Source organism: Coregonus lavaretus (genome assembly GCF_964263955.1).
Source record: "Coregonus lavaretus genome assembly, chromosome: 34".
NCBI lineage: Eukaryota > Metazoa > Chordata > Actinopteri > Salmoniformes > Salmonidae > Coregonus > Coregonus lavaretus.
The window spans coordinates 32,659,797-32,682,572 of NC_140021.1; the positions used below are offsets into that span (position 1 = coordinate 32,659,797).

Consider the following 22,776-nt stretch of genomic DNA (forward strand, 5'->3'; position numbering starts at 1 on the left):
TTAAATGACCAGCACTGTCCAGAGCTTGGGGAAGGGCAGGTGCGCGAGACACAACCTTATCAGCATCATAGCATACGTATCGATGAGTCGTTGTGACTAATGAAATACGAGTGATAGTGTAATCAATGTGTAATAACTACGTAAAAAATGTATGAACGTGTTAAATTGTTATGTGACCAGATGAAACCTTGTGGCTGTGCAGAGTACTACCCCACATGGCAATATTATTCCCCTATACTGTAAAAGTATGATAGCCCTCCCCCAATCTTAAACATTAGTGGGGAAAATGCAAAACTGACCCAATATCAGCCTCTAAGGCCAACATCACCCACCTACTTCCAGCTCAGTCTACGCTCTAAATGGCTAATTTCACCAGAAGCATCCCAATGTGCATTATGGAATGCAGCAGCTTTTAGGTCATTTTTATTATATTTCAAAGTGACTTGTTTTCCCTGTGTAAAAGAGCCTTAATGATGCCTTATTTTTATTGAACGTTGTATGGCAAAACAGTCTGAATGAATTGACAATTTAATATTTACCATCTTATAGTGGGGTTCTTTAAATAAATACAACACATTCAAAATGCAGCTTTTATTAATTTAGCATTTTCCTTTGAGAATGTAGGGAATACAGTGCTGTTATCCAAAACAATTTACATTGAGAAAATAAACAGTATTATACATCTGTGTAAACAAAATGAGAAGAAAAAGTATTTATGAACGAAGTCGCCGCTTTGGATTCTTGCTGTTGAACCCAACCACTCAATATGCAACACACATCATGGCCCACTGTTCGCTGTGAGAAGCCAACCTCTTTCTACAACCACTAGCATTATGCTAAGCTTTCCAGTTGCTGCCTTGGCTTAAACCACCAAAAATGTAATTGATTGACATTACAGAACTGGAGGTAACTGTTGGACCTTTATCATCATCATAGCCCTCTTTAGTAGCAGATCACACAGCTGTACCTCCGTAGTGTTAACTGATTCATTAGAGAATAAAGGGCAGATCTATTCCCAATCATAGTTACCTGTGTAGTGCTAGAGCAAAAACCAAAACGTGCACCCAGGGTGGCCCCAGGAATGAGTTTGGGAAACGCTGCTTTAGAGGCTCTCGTTTTAGAAGCACAAGAACGCACCCTTTTAAAGGTTTCAACAGTAGACTTGTGATTGAGCGATTAGTGCCACTAGCTGCAGTTGAAGCAGTGTAGTTAGACATGGCTGGGTTTATCGTCACCCAGACTTCGCTGAGCCAGTCAGCTAGATGCAGCGTGTAGACACTTGGGGCTAAGACCACAGAGTACAGCGGTAGCTACTAGCTAGCGCACCCAAGCCTTAGCAGAAAGGGCTGGAGGGTCACCTCAATTCTCAGTCTCTCTACTGATTGTCGTCGTCCGAGACCTGGTCAGGTGGGATGGCCCGCGTGTGGCTGGCCCGAATGCTGGTGACGTGGGGACAGGAGGTGATGAGGTTGGCGATGCCCGTGAGGGACACGCCTGAGCCGTCCAGATTTACCTGGCTCAGACTCATGCACTTCAGGAACTTCAGTCCTGAGGGAAACATAAGACACAACAAGAATGTGGTCCCGTGTAGCTCAGTTGGTAGAGCATGGCGCTTGCAACGCCAGGGTTGTGGGTTCGTTTCCCACGGTGGGCCAGTATGAAAAAAACAAAATAATGTATGCACTCACTAACTGTAAAGTCGCTCTGGATAAGAACGTCTGCTAAATGACTAAAATGTAAATGTAAATGTAAACAGATTCCTTCCAGCTCTAAATGCTGGTATTCCATCTCTAAACCCTGGTCTCAATTGGGATTCACAGGGCATCGTTGAAAAAGAGACCATGGTCGCAATTGAGATTCCCTTACTTCATGAGTATTCATGCTGGAATTCAATGGTAGGGATTGTAGATGATGAGTGGGACCTTACCGTGGTCAGTGATGCGTGTCCGGCTGAGGTTGAGCTTGAACAGCTGAGCACAGTGGACCAGACCTCTCCTCACCACCGTGTCGCCCACCTGAGTACTGGCCAAGCTTAATACCTGGAACATAAAGACAACATCAATGCTACTACTACCAATCACAGTATGCGGTTTCAATACAGTTTTATAACGGAGCTCTGTTAGCTCTATTACTTATTTGTAGAGTTCTATCGACTGATACAATAGTTGTCTATGGGTTTACATGCATGCTCCGTACCTGCAGGTGCGGCAGACAGGTGACGAGGGCGGCCACTCCTCGGCTGGTGACGGCCGTGCGGTCCAGACACAGCTCCAGCAGCTCCTGCAGACTGCGCAGGGAGGGCAGCCCCGCGTCCGTCACCTGGGTGTTACTGAGAGACAGCCTCTTCAGCCTGGAGACAGGAGAGGGGGGCATTTCTATCAGGATCTTATTCATTAGTGTTCACCGTAACAAAACCTTTTTGCAACAGAAAACTAAAACAAGCATTTCTTCTTGGACAGGTAGTCACACCCGGTTTCAGTCCGTTTTCTTGTTTGGTTCCTAATGAATACGACCCAGCATTCCTTCATTCACGGCAATGTTACAGAGGCAACTGTAGAGGACGCTGGTGAAAGAGCTAGAGCAGTAATCCTAGTCCTTCCATCTCAGCACCAACATACCTGGTTAATCTAAACTTTTGGGGGGGATTAATTACTGCCTCTGGTTGTGGTAATGACTAGCCTCATATTGACACCTATAAAGGATCATGGGTGCATCCCAAATGGCACCCTAATCCCTATATCAGCGTTAGCCAAACTCTGTCCAGGGGACCCCAAGGGGTGCACATTTTGTTTTTTGTCCTAGCACTACACAGCTGATTCAAATGATCAAAGCTTGTTGATGAGTTGATTATTTGAATCAGCTGTGTAGTGCTTGGGCAAAAAACAAAATGTGGGAAACGCTGCCATTCGGGATGCAGAAAATGTAGTCAGAGAGTGATCCGACCTGGTCATGGTGGCCAGCTGGGTGACCCCGTGGTCAGTGACGTGTGTGTAGTCGGTCAGGTCCAGCTCGGACAGCAGGGACAGTCTGGAGAGGAAGGTCAGGCCAGCGTCCGTCACTGAGTGGCGTCCAGGCAGGGTCAGCTGGGTCAGCCTGAGACCTGGGGGGGACAGACAGAAAGAGAGAGAGAGTACTTTATAAAATACAGTCCATTTAACTATAAACTGCCGGTCATACAAAACAGTAACATCTGTAGCAATCTTCCCCTCTAATCAGAGACCTGGGGAAACAGGATATTGGACTTTGGCCAATCAATTACATTAAATCAATAACATTAAAAATCAATCAAACAGCAGATTTGAATACTCCTGCTGTACACACTAGGGTTGGGCGATGTTTGACATTGTCCTGTTCAAACATCATTGGGTTGCGCATGGAGGGGTCAATTGGCGGGAACAACGCAATATGAAGGACACATTGGTTATACCAGAACTGTGATTTGGTGCATAATATATTTTTTTATTTAAATTGTTACAAAAGCCACAAACAATCTCATTAAATCATTGTTTAAAATAAAACAGTGTTAGGCCTAGTTATTTTTTTAAAATCTAGTCTAGGATTTATCTAGTGCAGAATTATATTAGCCTACCTTAAAAAATATACAGTATATTATAGCCGTATCAACTGTAGGCTATTGTCATTTCATCTTGATCATCTGGGTAAGTGCATTTGCAACATTCTTTCTTCATTAGGCTACTTTCCGACAGTAAAATAAAATACAAATTAAATAAGGAAGTGACGGGATTTCACTTAGTAACTATAGATACAATTAACCAAAATATAAAATGCAACATGTAAAGTGTTGGTCCCATATTTCATGAGCTGAAATAAAAGATCGCAGAAATTTTCCATATGCACATTTTGCTAAAATGTTATGCACACATTTGTTTACATCCCTGTTAGTGAGCATTTCTCTGATTAAACAGCATGATCATTACACAAGTGCACCTTGTGCTGGGGACAATAAAAGGCCACTCTAAAATGTGCAGTTGTGTCACACTACACAATGACATAGATGTCTCAAGTTGAGGGAGTGTGCAATTGTCATGCTGACTGCAGGAATGTCCACCAGAGCTGTTGCCAGAGAATTTAATGTTCATTTCTCTACCATAAGCCGCCTCCAACGTCATTTTAGAGAATTTGGCAAATACGTCCAACCGGCCTCACAACCGCAGACCACATACATGTATGGCGTCGTGTGGGCGAGCGGTTCGCTCATGTCATCGTTGTGAATAGAGTGCCCCGTGGTGGCGGTGGGGTTATGGTATGGGCAGGCATAAGCTACGGACAACGAACACAATTGCATTTTATCGATGGCCATTTGAATGCACAAAAATACACCCTGAGGCCCATTGTGAGGCCCATTTTTTAAAGGTATCTGTGACCAACAGACACATTCCTGTATTCCCAGTCATGTGAAATCCATAGATTAGGGCCTAATTAAATGCATTTTAATTGACTGATTTCCTCATATGTCTTCGCCTGTTTGGCAGTTCTTCGGTTTCAGGACGAACGATAAAGGTGAGCCAGCAGACCTGACCCAAGTCAACCTCCATCATCCTGCTGAGTTCACTACTCTGGGGGTGAACATGCTGGTGTTCCTTGTTATATAGAATGTTATAAATAATACATTTGTTTTATCTGATTGTATATTTAGGATTTTTACAGTTCGATAGGCACAAAAGGCACAGCCTAAGGATAATAGAACTATTCGTTTTTAGCCTAAGTCCATGTTCATTCAAGTGATCTAAAGAATGTTATAGGCTAAATAATCATTTGTTTTATCTGATTGTTGGTGACAATTTGTATGCTATTCAAAATAAAAGTTGTTTGTGAGACAACTCATTAATAAATGTTTTTGTTCCCGCTTATTGAAAGTGCTGCAATTGGCGCTTATGCCCGATTGCCTGTTGCACAATTCAATGACATTAATAAACACTACAACAATATTATAAATATAAGTTTAACTTGTCAAAGTAACATTTACTGCAACTTTTATTGACAGTAGCCTATGTGTAGGCCTATATTATTGCCTATTTGGTTTGCAAGGAGGGATTTTCCGACGGGACAATGTACAACTTTGCCTAGGCCAACACTTTGGACAAGTAAAGCATAAATGTATCATGTTTGTTTAAACTTCCTATTCGATTAGTCTATTTTGCAATTGTTCCCTCTCTCCCTCATTACTATGGTTTTATTTAGGCTAGTCGCAAAAAACTTTCTGAGATGGAACTCCTTTAGGCCTATAGATTTATTTGATGGTTGATCATGAAAGAGTAGGCTATGACTAGGCCAACAAGTCACATTCAAATCGAATGGGGATAAGGGAAATGAAGACAACAAAAAAATAAAGAGAAATGAAGACTTTAAAACAATAAGCCAGACAGTGTCCGCTGCAAAAGGCCCATGATCATCCTACATTGGGGGGGGGGGCTGCTTTGATGCGCTCCGCTTTTTCTACAATCTTTATTGTTCTCTTGCACACTTGCACAGTGCCTTGAAAAAGTATTCAGACCCCTTGGATTTCTTCACATTTTATTGTGTTACAAAGTAGGATAAACATTTATTGAATTGTCATTTTTTTTGTCAACAATCTACACAAAATACTCAAAGTGGAAGAAAAATATACTTTTTTAAAGATGAATACAAATTAAATAACTAAAATAGTCGTTGCATAAGTATTTAGCTCCCCGAGTCAATACATGTTAGAAAAACCTTTGGCATCGATAACAGCGGTGAGTCTTCTTGTGTAAGTCTGTACGAGTTTTGCACACCTGGATTGTGCAATATTTGCCCATCATTCTTTTCAAAATTCTTCAAGTTCAGTCAAGATGTTGGGGATCATGGATAGACAGCAATTTTCAAGTCTTGCCACATATTTCTTAAGCAGATTTAAGTCAAAACTAACTTGGCCACTCAGGAACATTCACTGTCTTCTTGGTAAGCAACTCCAGTGTAGATTTCACCTTGTGTTGTAGGTTATTGTCCTGCTGAAAGGTCAATTCCTCTCCCAGTCTCTGGTGTAAAGCAGACTGAAGCAGGTTTTCCTCTAGGATTTTGCCTGTGCTTAGCTCCATACCGTTTCTTTCTATCCTGAAAAACTCCCCAGTATTTGCCGATGTCAAGCATACCCATATGATGCAGCCACCACCATGCTTGAAAATAAGGAGGCAGTTACTCCGTGATGTGTTGTTGGATTTGCCCCAAACATAAGGCTTTGCATTTAGGCCAAAAGGTGTATTCCTTCGCAGTGTTTTTTTTTTGCAGTATTACTTTAGTGCCTTGTTGCATACATGTTTTGGAATATTTTGATTCTGTATATTTGTAGTTTTTTCTTTTCGCTCTGTCATTTAGGTCATTATTATGGAGTCACTACAATGTTGTTGATCCAGCCTCAGTTTTCTCCCATCACAGCCATTGGACTCTGTAGCTGTTTTAAAATCACCAATGGCCTCATGGTAACATACCTGAGCAGTTTCCTTCCTGTCCTGCAGCTCAGTTCAGAAGGATGACTGTATCTTTGATGTGTTTGGGTGGTTTAATACATAATCCACAGTATAATTATTAACTTGACAATGCTTAAAAGAGATATTCAATGTCTGATGTGTTATTGTTACCCATCTACCAATCACTGCCCTTCTTTATGAGGCTTTCAAAAACATCCCTGGGCTTTGTAGTTAAATCTGTGCTTGAAATTCAATACTTGACTGAGGGACCTTACAGACGTATGTATGTGGAGAGAGGAAGGGTTAGCATATATATATATATATATATTTTTTTTTTTTTAAATCACATCAATTTATAATGTGGTTTGTTAAACCAAATTTTACTCCTGAACTAATTTAGGCTTGCCTAAACAAAGGGGCTGAATACTTATGCAATGACTATATTTAAGTTACAAATGTTTTATTTTTCTTCCACTTTGCCAGAGTATTTTGTGTAGATTGTTGACAAAAAATAACAATTCATCAATTTTAATCCCACTTTGTAACACAATAAAATGTGAAGAATGCTCGCTGCACTGTTGTGCGCTGCCAGACTCCCACGGAGCAGTCAAGTTCAAATATGCTAAACCATCGTTTGTGACATCACGATGGCTGTCAAACATCGTCGATAGACGATGCAATCGTAAAATCAACCAATCCTAGTACACACACACACACGCACGCAGCTCACCTGAAATTATCTGGAGGGCGTGGTTGCCGTCTGCGACGGAGATGCCTGCCAGGCTGAGGGCAGAGAGGGTGGAGTGGACGGCCAGGCACTCTAGAGAGCCCTCCATCACCCCCGTGCCGTCCAGGTAGAGGGCCTGCAGGCTGGGGAGCGCCGCCAGGGCCGACACGTCTCTCACCTGATGGAGGAGGCGGAGATATTATGAAACAACTTATACCAGTGTTGGTTGTTGAAGCTTAATGGTAGTGTCTGCGTATGTTTGTGTGTTGAAATACAGAGCTGTTGTGTGCGTGTGTGTGTGTGTACGCGAGAAAGAGAGCTACCTTGGTGTGTTTGACGCTGAGCAGTCGTAGCTGTGGCACACAGGCGGGCAGCGCTGCCAGGGTGGCCTCTGTGACCGAGGTCTGGTTCAGACTAAGCTGGGTGAGTGACGAGGGAGCAGACTGCAGGTACAGCACCATCCCTACATCGCTTACTTTGGTCTGGTCCAGTGACAGGAAAGACAGGCTCTTCAATCCTTGGAGACACAAAGGGTACAGAGTGAGATAAAAAGTCCTCCTTTGAAGTGTTCATTACTTTATACAGGAGTTGAACTATTGGGAATTTAAAAATGGTTGACACTTATCCATAATTATGAATTCAATCATTTAAGTTGAAACCCCCCTCATGCCATACTATGCTCCCCAAATGCATTCATCTTTCCTTGGTTGACTTTAAATGACAGCTTATGCTTTGATCTAGTGTTCTTGCATGGGGTCATTGCAGGCTACTAGGTTATTATTATATAATTCCAGCGTTACAAAGCTATCCCCTTCCTTCTCCCTTGACCTCTATTCAGCATTAAAAACCTAATTCATCCACAGGCGTTCCATGCTGTAGCCAGGGTCGTATTCATTAGTGCACACCGTAGCAAAATGTTTTGCAACTGAAAAAGATACAAATCTCTTACTGGACAAGTGCAGGTATAGCCCCTCCCTGTTTCAGTCTGTTATCTTAAGTTTGGTGCCTAGTGAACAAAACCCAGGGTAAACGAAGCACCTCACCTGTGATATGCTGCAGACAGGAGTCGGTTAGCTTGCTACACGAGGCCAGGTTCAGGTGCTGCAGTTTCAATAGGCTGCACAGTACAGAGAGGCCCGTGTCTGGAAAACGGGAAGACACAGAGAGAGAACCTTCAGTATCATAGCCGCAATGCTGCAAAGATAACAGGCCATATGGTTTTCTTAAAAAGTGATATCTCACCACTACATCTGGGTCGTTCCACAAAAAGAGTGCCTTTTGTGTCCCTTTGATATTTTAAGTAGAATTTACGCACCAATATTGAATTTTAAAAGCCTTTTATATTAAATTAAGAGCCCTTTAACCCCTTACACTCGTGGAAATTGGTCTGTATGGATAGGGCCAAATGTAAAATGTTTCTAACAGAAGAATATTAGAAGCATACTGTATGCATGCCCATGGTAGCGGTTGAAAGAGAACACTTTGGAGATTATTGGGAAATTATCAGACCAAAAGGTGAGGACACAACAGTTCACTTGACACAAGACTGAATCCAAACACTACATTGTTGATTTGATGTGCATTTTACATTTACTGTTCTTTTCACAGCATTTGTCAATAACGAAATCTGAAAAAACTGGATACATTCAGTAACATAATAAGAATATTAATTTACATTTTGGAGTATTCAATATAAGAAAAAACTATTATAAGAGTTTGAGTGAGAGGTCTAACTGGTGTCTCCAAGTCATTTCAATGCACTTTTATGACTCAAGGAAAGCTCCTTCAACTATACGTTTTTTGTTTGTTGCTCTCCTAGCTTTCACGTTGAGGAACTGAAGCAAGCACACTTGTAGATGTTTTGTTTGGAACACAACCCTGTGTCCCCATTATCACACAATTACTGCTGTGGTTTACTCAATCCAAACACGTTCCATTATAAATTGCAATCTGGGTCAGGTGGGCTTCATTTGAAAGCTTATTCGATTGCCAACATGGCTAGCTAAGGTATAAAATACAATCTTAGTGTTAGGCTTTCAAAAAGGCACTTCAGACAAACAGATTGTAATTATGATGCGCATAGAATGGAGTCATAAGTGCATTCAAGTGCGTGTTACGCGGCTAATTTTCTTCACAATACGCCAAACATAGGCTCATTCTGCTCAGGACAACCCAGGGTATAATGCATGTCATCCTTGTAACTGTGGATCAAACATAGTGATCATAAACATTAATACTGTAAAAGTACACATTTTGACTCATGGGTGTGTTCTTCGCTTGTATGACTAAGCAATATTTATTATAATCCTCAACATAATCCTCTCATCTTTCAGAACAAATTGATTCCTCTCGATTTACAGCATTTCCCTCACTCAGACAACAAAAACTGAAAAAGTATCCCAATTAACGGGATGACTGGGGGCATCTTCTTGTCGCTGTTTTGTGGTGGAAAACTGAGCGGGTCGAGCATTTCGCTACACCCACAATAACATCTGCTAAACACATGTATGTGACCAATAAAATGTGATTTGATAACATGTCAACCCTGTTACCCATAGATAAACAAGGTAGACATTTTTTAGCACATTTTTGGGGGGTGAAGCTTGCATTCAATTGCCACTCCCTGTTGCACACACACACACAGGGATTTATGGCTGATTTAAGATGAAATCGTCAACCCTTGTACAGTCAACCTTGTTACTTTATTTGACCAAATTCACATAGAAATGTATGTTATAGATCTGTCACTCATTGAAAGCAAGGCTAAGAAGCGGTAGATCTGTTCTATGTTCGCTATTTCTATGCTTCCCGTTCTTACATTTTGTTTTGCGTCTTTTACTTTCGGTTTTGTACACCAGCTTCAAACAGCTGAAAATACATTTCACAGCGGTTTAGATGGTACAATGATTCTCTACACTATACTTGTTTGTTTTGTCACAAACTGAAATTAGGCCAACTATTAGAATTTTTGCATCTAGGAAATGGCGGAGCGATTTCTGCATAGTGCATCTTTAATAGACACTATAGTCATTTTTGTATTTAACCTTGAGACGGGAAAACATGTTTTTTATTAAGTTGAACATGTGCTCTTTGACAGAATGTTAAAATTAGGTGAACTAAAACTTTGAATTAAAACTTTTTTTACCAAGTTACACTTCTCAAAAGCCACCAAATTGGTGGTATTTGTTTATTTCTTAACTTGACTTTCATATGGCGCTGACAATAGCGTTGCCATATGGCTCTGGTCAAAAGTAGTGCACTATATACGAAATAGGGTGCTATTTGGGACGCATACTCAGTCAGTACCAATGCTGTCAAGGTAAAGGTGTACCTGTGATGAGAGGAGAGTTGACCAGGCTCAGGTGCTTCAGTGCAGTGAAGGCCCGCAGCTGCCGGAGCAGCTCATTGGTAGAGTACGGGTAGCAGTTGAGGACAAATTTCTGCATTGGGCAGCCGAAGAAGAGCTCCAGGGTGCGTGGGCGAAGGAGCCTCTCGCGGGACATGTGACTGAGCAGGAGCTCGGCCAGCTCGGGGGTCAGACATGACAGACTGCTGCTGTACTGCATGCTGGGAGCTGAGAGAGGAGGAAAGAAAGAATAGAAAGGACGTTGGATGAAAATGCATTTTCTATGCAGCTTTCCTGCCACGACACCTTTCTGTGATCTTGCTCAGGAACTTTTACACAACTGCAATAAACCACAACCAATATCAATGTACAATTCTGACCATTTCGTTTGGCTAGGTCATTGTCTTGGCTAGCAGGGAGGCCCCTTTAACAATGTTTGAGTGCAAATTACAGTGTTGGACTTTAAAGTTGTTCTCTGACCTGTCATGAGGTTGACGGTGGCAAGGGTGGCCATGACGCAGAGGGAGGGGACGCTGGGCGTTCTGAAGGGTCTCTTGGGGGGAGATGGGTGGCCTTGGGAGGCATGGTGGTCGTCCTGGGCGGCTCTCTGGAGGCGCTCTACTGCAGCCTGGCCTGCTGCCCCCGGCACCACGTGACCTGCAGCCTCCTCTGGCTCCACTGCTGGGTCCTCTACCACCCCCTCCCTTGGAGAGACAAACACACGTTTGTATGTTCACATCAAGTCAACTGATTAAACAAAATAAAAGGGCCCAAGGCTGCGTCCCGATTCTTCCCCCTTGTGTACACCTGCACACTTCCCGTCATGGATTTAACAACGGTGGAAAATTCCTCAAGCCAATGCTTACACCAATGCAATGCTTTAAATCCATGATGGTGAATGTACAAGTGCACACTGGCTAAAATGTGGAAAAACTCTTGTATTTACAGAGCAAGTCCATACTAGCAACGTTTTGGTCCTGGGACCTTCCTCAGGCTGCATGCTATCAAGCCTACATGCCAACACATCAAGTCAACTCTTACGGTTGACCTTTGGCACACTTCTACGCGTTCAACAAGCACGTTTATAATAAGGCGTTCCAGTGCTGATCAGAACTCCACATTGACCCAAAAAATCCACTTTATATAGTTACCTATTACATTTTGTTGGGGACATTTTTTTGTTACAGTCTAAATGCTATGTAAAATGGTTTTGTTACAGTCTAAATGCTATGTAAAATGGTTGAGTTGTTGTAAGTCGCTCTGGATAAGAGCGTCTGCTAAATGACTTAAATGTAAATGTATAGTGCTATTCCATGACTTTCTAGTTTTCCTCTTCTCACAGCGCACAAAGGAGTGATTTGTTGCTGGCTCCTTATCTCTTTGGGCACCAGAGGCCTAGCTCAAGGTTGAAATCTTCTTGCAGCTGAATAGGCTTTAAAGAACTCATCACTTCCCTCTCTTAGACATGTAGGCTGTGAGAACTGGTGTACAATGCTTTAAGGAATGGAGCCGTGTAGCTCAGTTGGTAGAGCATGGCGTTTGCAACGCCAGGGTTGTGGGTTTGATTCCCACGGGGGCCCAGTATGAAAAAAAATTAAAAAGAAATGTATGCACTCACTAACTAAGTCGCTCTGGATAAGAGCGTCTGCTAAATGACTAAAATGTAAACGTAAAGTACCCCTTATCTCTCATGTAAGCTTGCCTCCCCTTAGGAGAAGCAAGCAGCTTTTTGTGTAAGAAGAAGTATATAATGATTGTGTGTGACTCTGTAACTTTGAGTTTAGGCTGGGCACTCACCGGAGTCTGTTCCCCTGGTCTGGCCAGTGGTGTCTGGGCTCCAGCCCTCCATGCAGCCGGTTCTCTGGGAAGAAGGGTAACCGGGGCATACCTGCTGGAGTTAAAAGGTCCAATGCAGACGTTTTTATCTCAATATCAAATCAATTCTGGGTAACAAAACTTCTTAGCAAAGAGCAATTTCTAAGCAAGAATTTTGCTAGGATTGTCTGGGAGTGATCTGAGTGGGGAGGGGAAAACTGAAAATGAGCTGTTATTGGCAGAGAGATTTGGAACTCTTTCTTATTGGTCCATTAACTAATTTACCACCATGCAGGCCAAAGCTCCATCCCACTAAAACAGGGTGAAATGTCAGGCAGTCTTTTCAAACATCTCTTACACTAAAAGGGTATTATCATAATTGTCACAGTATTATTCCAACCTCATAGTGTGGAAATATATATAAAACACAGGAAAATCACGTTTTTGACTGCACTGGGCCTTTAACCACAGGTATTACTTAAGGCCTTTATGATACAGAAACAGACTCACTCACACCAGAATCAGGATCTCTATTAATTCTAACAGCCATACAGGTTGAATTACTTCAGCCAAATATCAAAGCTATTTAACAATCTGAATGATGTCTTCAAGACATAAACTATCACATGCCTCTCATCAACATCTACTCTCTAATCACAATCTTCATATTCTTCAGCTTCCTCTGTGACTGTAAAAAGGAATCCCCGGCAATGAGCTTTACAAACTCAGTGTCACACACGGATGACTGTCAGTATACCTCAGAGCTCCACTATTCAGAGAGACTGAGTTTTTTTGATGACTGCAGTGCAAACCGGTGAAAGTGGGACAGTCGGGGGCATTCACCTGCTTTTTCCCAATCAAAGTAGCTTTCTCACGATAAGAGAGGAGATAGCAAACATCATTACCGGCCCAGTTGGCTCACTATCATGACCGCAACCATGGCAGGTTAGTTCAATGGATTTCTACACACTGGTTCACTTGACCTGCTGTCAAAAAGGTTTTTTCAAAAAAGGGACAGTAGATTAAATCCTACTGCAAATGGGGCTGCAGTGGTCATCAATTTCAAAGCCATGGTAATTTGTGTAAAAACTGATACAGAGAGAGTGAGAGGGGTCATCTGTTTCGTACTGCAAAGAACAGAGTTCAGAGGAAAGAGAAAAACCAGAGACTCAGAGCAAGGGAGGGGAGGGGAGCGAGAGAGGAAGGGCTGAGAATCAGGGGCAGGGCAAAGGTTGAGAGCCAATTCCCAACAGAGGGGGCAGTACCATTGAAGAGGAAGGGTGGCTCTCTCTCCCCCTCTGGCAGCTCTTCATCTTCTGAGCTGGCAGCCTCCTCTGCGTCGCCAGGATTCAGCTTCTGCCCCCGTCCTGTCAGTGGAAAAACTCAGCATCAAAACTTTGGTGTAGAGTGAAGTTGCAGCTAGATGCTGATTTTGGGTCAGTTTCACATTTTCCCCACTCATGGTTAAGGTTAGGATTGGGGGAGAGGAAGCTGATCCTAGATCTGAACCTATGGGAAAACATTCAGCTGACCCAGAGAATGCCTGAAAGAAACTCAGTGCCTGTAATGGTGTTATAGTGTCGTCACAAAGTGATGCCTCAAACTAATGGGTCCATAATGTAATTATACAGCGTTACAGGGTACAGAATAACCATTTATACTCCAAGGGGGAAAAAATCTGAAGGTAGAAAGATACCAGACAAATCATCAACTAGGATATTGAAGATGGCTGTGAGTGGATAAATTACATTCTGAATGGGATCTCCATACGCCACACGTGAATCTTACCCCAGGAGTGAGAAGGTCCAGTCATTGGGGGACCAACACCGGGGATGCCTGCGTAGCCCACTGCTTCTTCCCACAACTGGTGAGGCAGAGGTGGGGGCAGAGCGGGATCCTGCATCCCTCCCTCCTCCAGCACTGGCATCTGTGGCTGCTGTGGCTGGGGAGGCGCAGGAGGTGGAACCACCACCTCCTCCTGACCCAATAAGAGGCGTGCAGCTGGGCTGGGCGGGTCCTGGGGTGTCTCTGGGGGCGTGGTCTGGATGCAGAGGGCAGCATTGGGTGTGAGGCCCAGGGAGCGCAGGGAGCAGGCCAACTCCGCCTCCCCAAAGCGTTTCCGCGGGAACCCCTGGAGGAGGGAGAAGGAAGTCAGGGAGGGGTGGCGCCCAGAGATGTGCTCCACCACGCTGCGCAGAGGGGCATCGGCCGAGAAGCGCTCCCGCATGGATTCCCCAGAGGGCAGCCGGATCTACAGTGACACAGAGAGAGAGAGAGAGAGAGAGAGAGAGAGTGAAACCTCCATTATAACATACCAACTCAATCTACATCTAAACTAGGCTACACAATTCATGCACGCCTCTACAATAAACCAATAGGGATGCTCTCAAGTCAACTATTAAGACAGTAGTCTACCTAGAGTGAAGGAAAAAAGTATTTGATCCCCTGCTGATTTTGTACATTTGCCCACTGACAAAGACATGATCAGTCTATAATTTTAATGGTAGGTTTATTTGAACAGTGATAGACAGAATAACCAAAAAATCCAGAAAAAAACACATCTCAAAAATGTTATTAATTTATTTGCATTTTAATGAGGGAAATAAGTATTTGACCCCTCTGCAAAACATGCCTTAGTACTTGGTGGCAAAACCCTTGTTGGCAATCACAGAGGTCAGACGTTTCTTGTAGTTGGCCACCAGGTTTGCACACATCTCAGGAGGGATCTTCTCCAAGTCATTAAGGTTTCGAGGCTGACGTTTGGCAACTCGAACCGTCAGCTCCCTCCACAGATTTTCTATGGGATTAATAATATGCCATTATGAATAGATTAAGGTCTGGAGACTGGCTAGGCCACTCCAGGACCTTAATGTGCTTCTTCTTGAGCCACTCCTTTGTTGCCTTGGCCGTGTGTTTTGGGCCATAATCATGTTGGAATACCCATCCACGACCCATTTTCAATGCCCTGGCTGAGGTTCTCACCCAATATTTGACGGTACATGGCCCCGTCCATTGTCCCTTTGACGCGGTGAAGTTGTCCTGTCCCCTTAGCAGAAAAACTCCCCCAAAGCATAATGTTTCCACCTCCATGTTTGACGGTGGGGATGGAGTTCTTGAGGTCATAGGCAGCATTCCTCCTCCTCCAAACACGGCGAGTTGAGTTGATGCCAAAGAGCTCAATTTTAGTCTAATCTGACCACAACAATTTCACCCAGTTCTCCTCTGAATCATTCAGATGTTCATTGGCAAACTTCAGACGGGCATGTATATGTGCTTTCTTGAGCATGGGGACCTTGCGGGCACTGCAGGATTTCAGTCCTTCATGGCGTAGTGTGTTATCAATTATTTTCTTGGTGACTATGGTCCCAGCTGCCTTGAGATCATTGACAAGATCCTCCGTGTAGTTCTGGGCTGATTCCTCACAGTTCTCATGATCATTGCAACTCCACGAGGTGAGATCTTGCATGCAGCCCCAGGCCGAGGGAGATTGACGGTTATTTTGTGTTTCTTCCATTTGCGAATAATCGCACCAACTGTTGTCACCTTCTCACCAAGCTGCTTGGCGATGGTCTTGTAGCCCATTTCAGCCTTGTGTAGGTCTACAATCTTGTCCCTGACATCCTTGGAGAGCTCTTTGGTCTTGGCCATGGTGGAGAGTTTGGAATCTGATTGATTGATTGCTTCTGTACAGGAGTCTTTTATACAGGTAACAAGCTGAGATTAGGAGCACTCCCTTTAAGAGTAATCTTTCTGATTGAGAGGGGGTCAAATACTTATTTCCCTCATTAAAATGCAAATCAATTTATAACATTTTTGACATGCATTTTTCTGATTTTTGTTGTTGTTATTCTGTCTCTCACTGTTCACATGAACCTACCATTAAAATTATAGACTGATCATTTCTTTGTCAGTGGGCAAACGTACAAAATCAGCAGGGGAACAAATACACTGCTCAAAAAAATAAAGGGAACACTTAAACAACACAATGTAACTCCAAGTCAATCACACTTCTGTGAAATCAAACTGTCCACTTAGGAAGCAACACTGATTGACAATACATTTCACATGCTGTTGTGCAAATGGAATAGACAACAGGTGGAAATTATAGGCAATTAGCAAGACACCCCCAATAAAGGAATGGTTCTGCAGGTGGTGACCACAGACCACTTCTCAGTTCCTATGCTTCCTGGCTGATGTTTTGGTCACTTTTGAATGCTGGCGGTGCTTTCACTCGTGGTAGCATGAGACGGAGTCTACAACCCACACAAGTGGCTCAGGTAGTGCAGCTAATCCAGGATGGCACATCAATGCGAGCTGTGGCAAGAAGGTTTGCTGTGTCTGTCAGCGTAGTGTCCAGAGCATGGAGGCGCTACCAGGAGACAGGCCAGTACATCAGGAGACGTGGAGGAGGCTGTAGGAGGGCAACAACCCAGCAGCAGGACCGCTACCTCCGCCTTTGTGCAAGGAGGAGCAGGAGGAGCACGGCCAGAGCCCTGCAAAATGACCTCCAGCAGGCCACAAATGTGCATGTGTCTGCTCAAACGGTCAGAAACAGACTCCATGAGGGTGGTATGAGGGCCCGACGTCCACAGGTGGGGGTTGTGCTTACAGCCCAACACCGTGCAGGACGTTTGGCATTTGCCAGAGAACACCAAGATTGGCAAATTCGCCACTGGCGCCCTGTGCTCTTCACAGATGAAAGCAGGTTCACACTGAGCACATGTGACAGACGTGACAGAGTCTGGAGACGCCGTGGAGAACGTTCTGCTGCCTGCAACATCCTCCAGCATGACCGGTTTGGCGGTGGGTCAGTCATGGTGTGGGGTGGCATTTCTTTGGGGGGCCGCACAGCCCTCCATGTGCTCGCCAGAGGTAGCCTGACTGCCATTAGGTACCGAGATGAGATCCTCAGACCCCTTGTGAGACCATATGCTGGTGCGGTTGGCCCTGGGTTCCTCCTAATGCAAGACAATGCTAGACCTCATGTGGCTGGAGTGTGTCAGCAGTTCCTGCAAGAGGAAGGCATTGATGCTATGGACTGCCCGTTCCCCAGACCTGAATCCAATTGAGCACATCTGGGACATCATGTCTCGCTCCATCCACCAACGCCACGTTGCACCACAGACTGTCCAGGAGTTGGCGGATGCTTTAGTCCAGGTCTGGGAGGAGATCCCTCAGGAGACCATCCGCCACCTCATCAGGAGCATGCCCAGGCGTTGTAGGGAGGTCATACAGGCACGTGGAGGCCACACACACTACTGAGCCTCATTTTGACTTGTTTTAAGGACATTACATCAAAGTTGGATCAGCCTGTAGTGTGGTTTTCCACTTTAATTATGAGGGTGACTCCAAATCCAGACCTCCATGGGTTGATAAATTTGATTTCCATTGATAATTTTTGTGTGATTTTGTTGTCAGCACATTCAACTATGTAAAGAAAAAAGTATTTAATAAGATTATTTCATTCATTCAGATCTAGGATGTGTTGTTTAAGTGTTCCCTTTATTTTTTTGAGCAGTGTACTTTTTCCCCTCACTGTATGCTGCTAGGTATATGTAAACATTGCCAGAGGAGGAGGGTTCAGCCTCACCATGAGGATGCAGTTGTGTTCCACACTGGTCTGGACCGTACCCCCCAGCCTCTGGCCTTGGCTGCTGTCTGGAGGGGACATGGTCTCAGTGGGGGCGCTCGGCTGGGTCTTCTTCTCCTGCAAGCTTCTCCGGTCCTCTGCAATACGCTTCAGCACCAGCTCACGCTCCTGAGGGAACAACACATATGTCAGGGATCATGCCATGTCTGAGTGTGACTTGTTTGAAAAAAGGCTGAAGATACAGTCTCAATGATTTGAATAAACCAATATTCCGTATCAATTGTGTGCACTGAAGTATGTTACACTAGCAAGCACAACCCTGTGGCTATGCTGAGTGTGTATATGTGTGTGTGTCAGAGTGTGTATATGTGTGTGTGTCTGCGTGTGTATATGTGTGTGTGTCTGTTTGTGTGCTCAGTGTGTTTCAGCTGATCGATCAGGCAGGTGCTGCTGACCTGTTTCTTCTGCCTTCTCTCATTCCTGGCCTCGTTGGCCACACGCATCCTCTGCTGCTCCTGGAAGTCACTCTTGTCCTGCCTGATACGGGACTCCAGCGGCCGGGGGTCTGTGGATGGACTGGAGGGCTGTGGGCGTCCCAGGACTAAAGAGGGGCCTTCAGGCACACAACATTAGAAACAGAGTGGCCTGGGGTGGTCTAGCAGTATAAACCCCTGTCTCTGGAGCTGTACTGTATGGTGTACCGCTGCCAGGATGGGTTCAAATCCATCTCAATTCTCTTTCAGCACTCTCCCCTTTAACCTCTATCTATCCAATAAACATACAAAATACATGTAAAAAAAATTTAATAAAATAAAAACAGAAGAAACAGAAAGGTAACTGTGCTGAAATAAAGGGTAAAATACCCAGCTGCTATGCTATGTCCGGAGTAGGGTGGTGTTTAGCCTCAAGCTTCAGTACAGTAATACATTTTTAAGGCTACAATTATAAGCCATAAATGTGTCTGGGGTGAACTGAAATGGTGTCACTATATAACAAATAAGCATTCTAAGAGGGAGATTAGCTTGGAAACAAAAAGCTTGGATAATTTACAGCAAATTATGCAGAATGCCCTGTCCTGTACACAGTTCCCTTGTATCTGCAGCTGGAGACAAGGCAGCCTCACCCAAATTCCAAGTGTGGACTGGACAAGCATTCATTCTCATCTGTAATATATAGGTACAAAAATTCTGAACAGTCCCTTTACAAGTCAGAATGTTGAATATGTTTCATTGAACATACTGTTGTCTGCTGATTCCGTCCTTGTCGTTGGAAAGTTCAGACAAAATATCCACAGGAAAGTATTATTGAACTGATTTCAAAACAGGTTTCTGTGTGCTGCTCTCACGATTTGTTTATTCATCACCTGAGGCACACGCACAAGAGTTAGTATATACACACACGATGCATGCATACTAACTGAAGTCTTGCAGGCGTCTACATGGTTTTGCGCATGTACCAGGTGATGAAATCTCAACGGCAGTCCCAGCGTTTTGAAAAGTTTGTTTAATAATACTTTCCTGTGGATATTTCTTCTCAAATTTCAAGAGTCTAGAGGACCAACCGGTCCAACAGGTAGAGTAAGTTATATTTAACATTCTGGCTTGTATAGCATTGTCTCAGACTGTAATACCTGCTATCACAGTCTGATGAATTAGGCTAGAAACAAGGCAAAGCCTGTCTGCTGCTAGATGCTTTACAAGACAGCTTTGTACAAAAGGGGCAAATGACTGAGCAGTGGTCAATTGTGTACAATAAGACATTAGATTACAGTATGCAATCAACCTTGGAAAACAAATGTCTAATGACTCTTATAATGGTGTGTCATACCTCTACTGTCAGTGGGCGATGTCTGTGACTGTGATGTGCTTTGGGGGCAAGAGCTCCCTGCATCTTTGGGAGGGTTGAATGCAGCAAATGCTGTTCCAACTGGCTGGGATGGATTTTTGACCAGCTTGTGCCTCAGATGTTCACCTTGTAAGAGCCTGCCGTAAACATATTGAGAAAATATGTTTGACATGTTCAGTTCTTGGCAACACTTGTCAGTTACCAATCCTGTTTTGACATTGGAAAACATAGTTCCTTGCCTGTCCATTATAACAGGGTTATGGTTTGGGAGGACTCACCATTCAGCAGCGTCAGGCACAGAGAAGTGTCCTGCCTGCACGGCAGACTGGATCTGCTCCTCACTGAAGCCCATCTCACACAGGGTACGGAACAACTCCCCAATAGTCTGCAACACAACAATGCCATAGGGTGTGAGAAACAGTCCTAAGAAAAGGTGAGCCTATACACAAACCGACTCTTGCCCTGCAAAGGGTGCCCCTGGTGTCTTTGGGCAGATCAATCAGGAGAAGATGCCCTACAAAGACAAATCAGTAGATAACAACACTACTGGGTCACTGACGCCTCAAAGAAGTGAAGTGTGACTGATGAGTGGAGTGCCTCTGATTGCTTTGCTCTGATGACAAGTGCAAGTTAGACCAAAGACAGCAGCTCATTGAAGCTAGCTAGCCTAACGTTAGATATTATGGGGAAATGCTGTGCTGTCAGACAAGCTTGTTTTCTAGGTCTGATAAAGCTCAACAGTTTCACATGTATTTTCAACTTGTTAGCTAGCTAGTTTAATTGGTATCTAGCTGTATTGTTTACTTACAATGCCCATGAATTAGCTATGAGCTCTTCAATTTAGCAAAACAAATAGATAGCTAGCTAGCTAGATTCTTACTTGATAAGTTTACACAGCACTGGTAGTTAGCACCAGAGTCATATGGCTCTGGTTAGCACTAACGTTAGCTAGTTAGCTCTAGATTAGAAACTTCAAAGTGTCATGATGATGTCGATCACTCTGTCTAAACTCCCCTTCTTCAGGGAAATTATACAAGTCTGGGTATTTTATTTTAGCTCACTCTAACCTAAAACAGGGCCCTTTGGCTTTGTATCTTGCTGTAGATCAGGGGTTCCCAAACTCTTTCACTCGGGACCCAACATCTACGGGCTAAAACACCTAAATAAAAAAACGTTAGCTGATCTGGACAATAGCTCTAAGGTAGGCAATGACTAACATGACAAGAGGTACTGATGACGCACTACCCAGTTTCGAAATTGCACCTTGTGCATTCTACTATTACAACTTTCAAGAGTAAGTTTAAAGCCGGACTGAGTTCCTTAAAAAAAAAAAAAAAAATGTTGTTGTTCTGCACCATCCCCCCCGGTGGCGCGCCCCACAGTTTGGGAACCACTGCTGTAGATAACTAGCTAGCTTACCGTCATGCTAGCAAGCTAACTGCTGCTACGGGAATTTACAATGGAGGATGTGCTAACGTTAGGGAGCTAACGAAGCTAGCTAACGTTAGCCAGTTAGCTAGTCGTCCCTTTTAGAATCCGAGAGTGGAAGACAATGGTAACAGTCTGATGTATTAGGCAGCTAGCTAATGTTGGCTAGCTACTACTGTACGAACTGTTATTAGTTCTAAGTAATAACTGTTATTCTTTATAATTGGCTAGCTGAGACTTACCGGAGTGGAATCCATACTTTCAGTTTTAGTGATTGTAAGGGTCTCTAATGAACCTGCTGAATGTTATTATTTTGCCCTAGCCTAGTCTTCTTCTTCTTCTACTTCAATGAGGTTTAACGGCGGTTGGCATCCAATTTGTTGCATTACTGCCACCTACTAGACTGGAGTACAACTCCCTTATATTTTACTTGAAAAATAAAATAAATAAATACATTTACGTCATTTAGCAGACGCTCTTATCCAGAGCGACTTACAGTTAGTGAATACATATATTATTATTTTTTTATACTGGCCCCCAGTGGGAATCGAACCCACAACCCTGGCGTTGCAAACGCCATTCTCTATCAACTGAGCTACATCCCTGCCGGCCATTCCCTCCCCTACCCTGGACGACGCTGGGCCAATTGTGCGCCGCCCATGAGTCTCCCGGTCGCGGCCGGCTGCGACAGAGCCTGGATTCGAACCAGGATCTCTAGTGGCACAGTTAGCACTGCGATGCGGCGCCTTAGACCACTGCGCCACTCAGGAGAAATACCTTACCATCTAACACTACACTCACGAATTCAAAATTATTATAAATAATTAACACCACCCTTCTCCACTATTTAAATATATTCATTCCTACCTGAAATTGAAATTGAAGTTCATGCCCTCAACCTGAAATGATGGGACATCACCACTTAACACTCCCTGTAACTCTTCTGATGTCTTGTCTCGCACACCCAAATACCTATCTGCAGCTGCCACCACAACCTCAATTTTCTTTGACTTACGTTCCATCCCTGCAGTACAATTAATACCCATCGCTATAAACGCTAAAAATCCAATATTACTGAAACATCACTTGTTGTCCTATCCCTCTGTACTGGTACAAATCTCCTACTCTCACCACTCCCCCCCCCTTGACCCCTCTTCATCTACATTCTTCACTACTCTTACCCTGGAAACCTCAACCTGCTTCTCTAGCAAGGAACATTTCTGATCTCTTCTTCTTCTTCTTCTGTGGGTTTTATGGCGGACTACAACCCAAAAAGGTGTATTGCCGCCACCAACTGGACGGGTTGAAACCAAAACAAGGTAAAAAGAAAATCCATACGTAATAGGGTAATAGGGAAACTAACTTAATCTACCCAAATAAAAATAGTACATTGACAAAACAAAACTCCCACTTCTTCCTTCTTTCAATTCTCCATAACTCCCTTCTCAGGCTCTAGGGCAGGGGGGTGGGCAAACCTTTTGGCTCAAGGGCCACATTGAGTTTTTGAAACCAAGTGAAGGGCCACATACTATATGTGTGACAAAACATGTGAAGCCTTTATTCATTTTCACATTGACAA

At 43.8% G+C, this 22,776-nt stretch overlaps 1 protein-coding gene across 3 annotated transcripts; it reads right to left on the minus strand.

Annotated features, from left to right (window-relative positions):
* Positions 1–576: 576 nt before the first annotated feature.
* On the minus strand, positions 577–21,581 carry LOC311108882 (uncharacterized protein). Of its 3 annotated transcripts, none has more exons than XM_084151672.1 (17): positions 21,440–21,581; positions 20,048–20,154; positions 19,752–19,906; positions 18,380–18,537; positions 17,925–18,092; positions 14,123–14,585; positions 13,600–13,701; positions 12,317–12,410; positions 11,000–11,223; positions 10,505–10,747; positions 8,217–8,315; positions 7,497–7,690; positions 7,177–7,351; positions 2,944–3,100; positions 2,197–2,350; positions 1,928–2,039; positions 577–1,548 (listed from the first exon to the last, which is right to left on the minus strand). In XM_084151672.1, exons 1-17 carry the CDS (start codon positions 21,452–21,454, stop codon positions 1,376–1,378), a joined length of 2,793 nt encoding a protein of 930 aa, XP_084007798.1. In that variant the 5' UTR covers positions 21,455–21,581; the 3' UTR covers positions 577–1,375. The 3 variants fall into 3 exon arrangements, with proteins under 3 accessions (XP_084007798.1, XP_084007800.1, XP_084007799.1); XM_084151674.1 differs by having other exon boundaries at positions 18,380–18,525; positions 21,440–21,538; XM_084151673.1 differs by having other exon boundaries at positions 12,317–12,407; positions 21,440–21,513.
* Between the last annotated feature and the right edge of the window lie 1,195 nt (positions 21,582–22,776).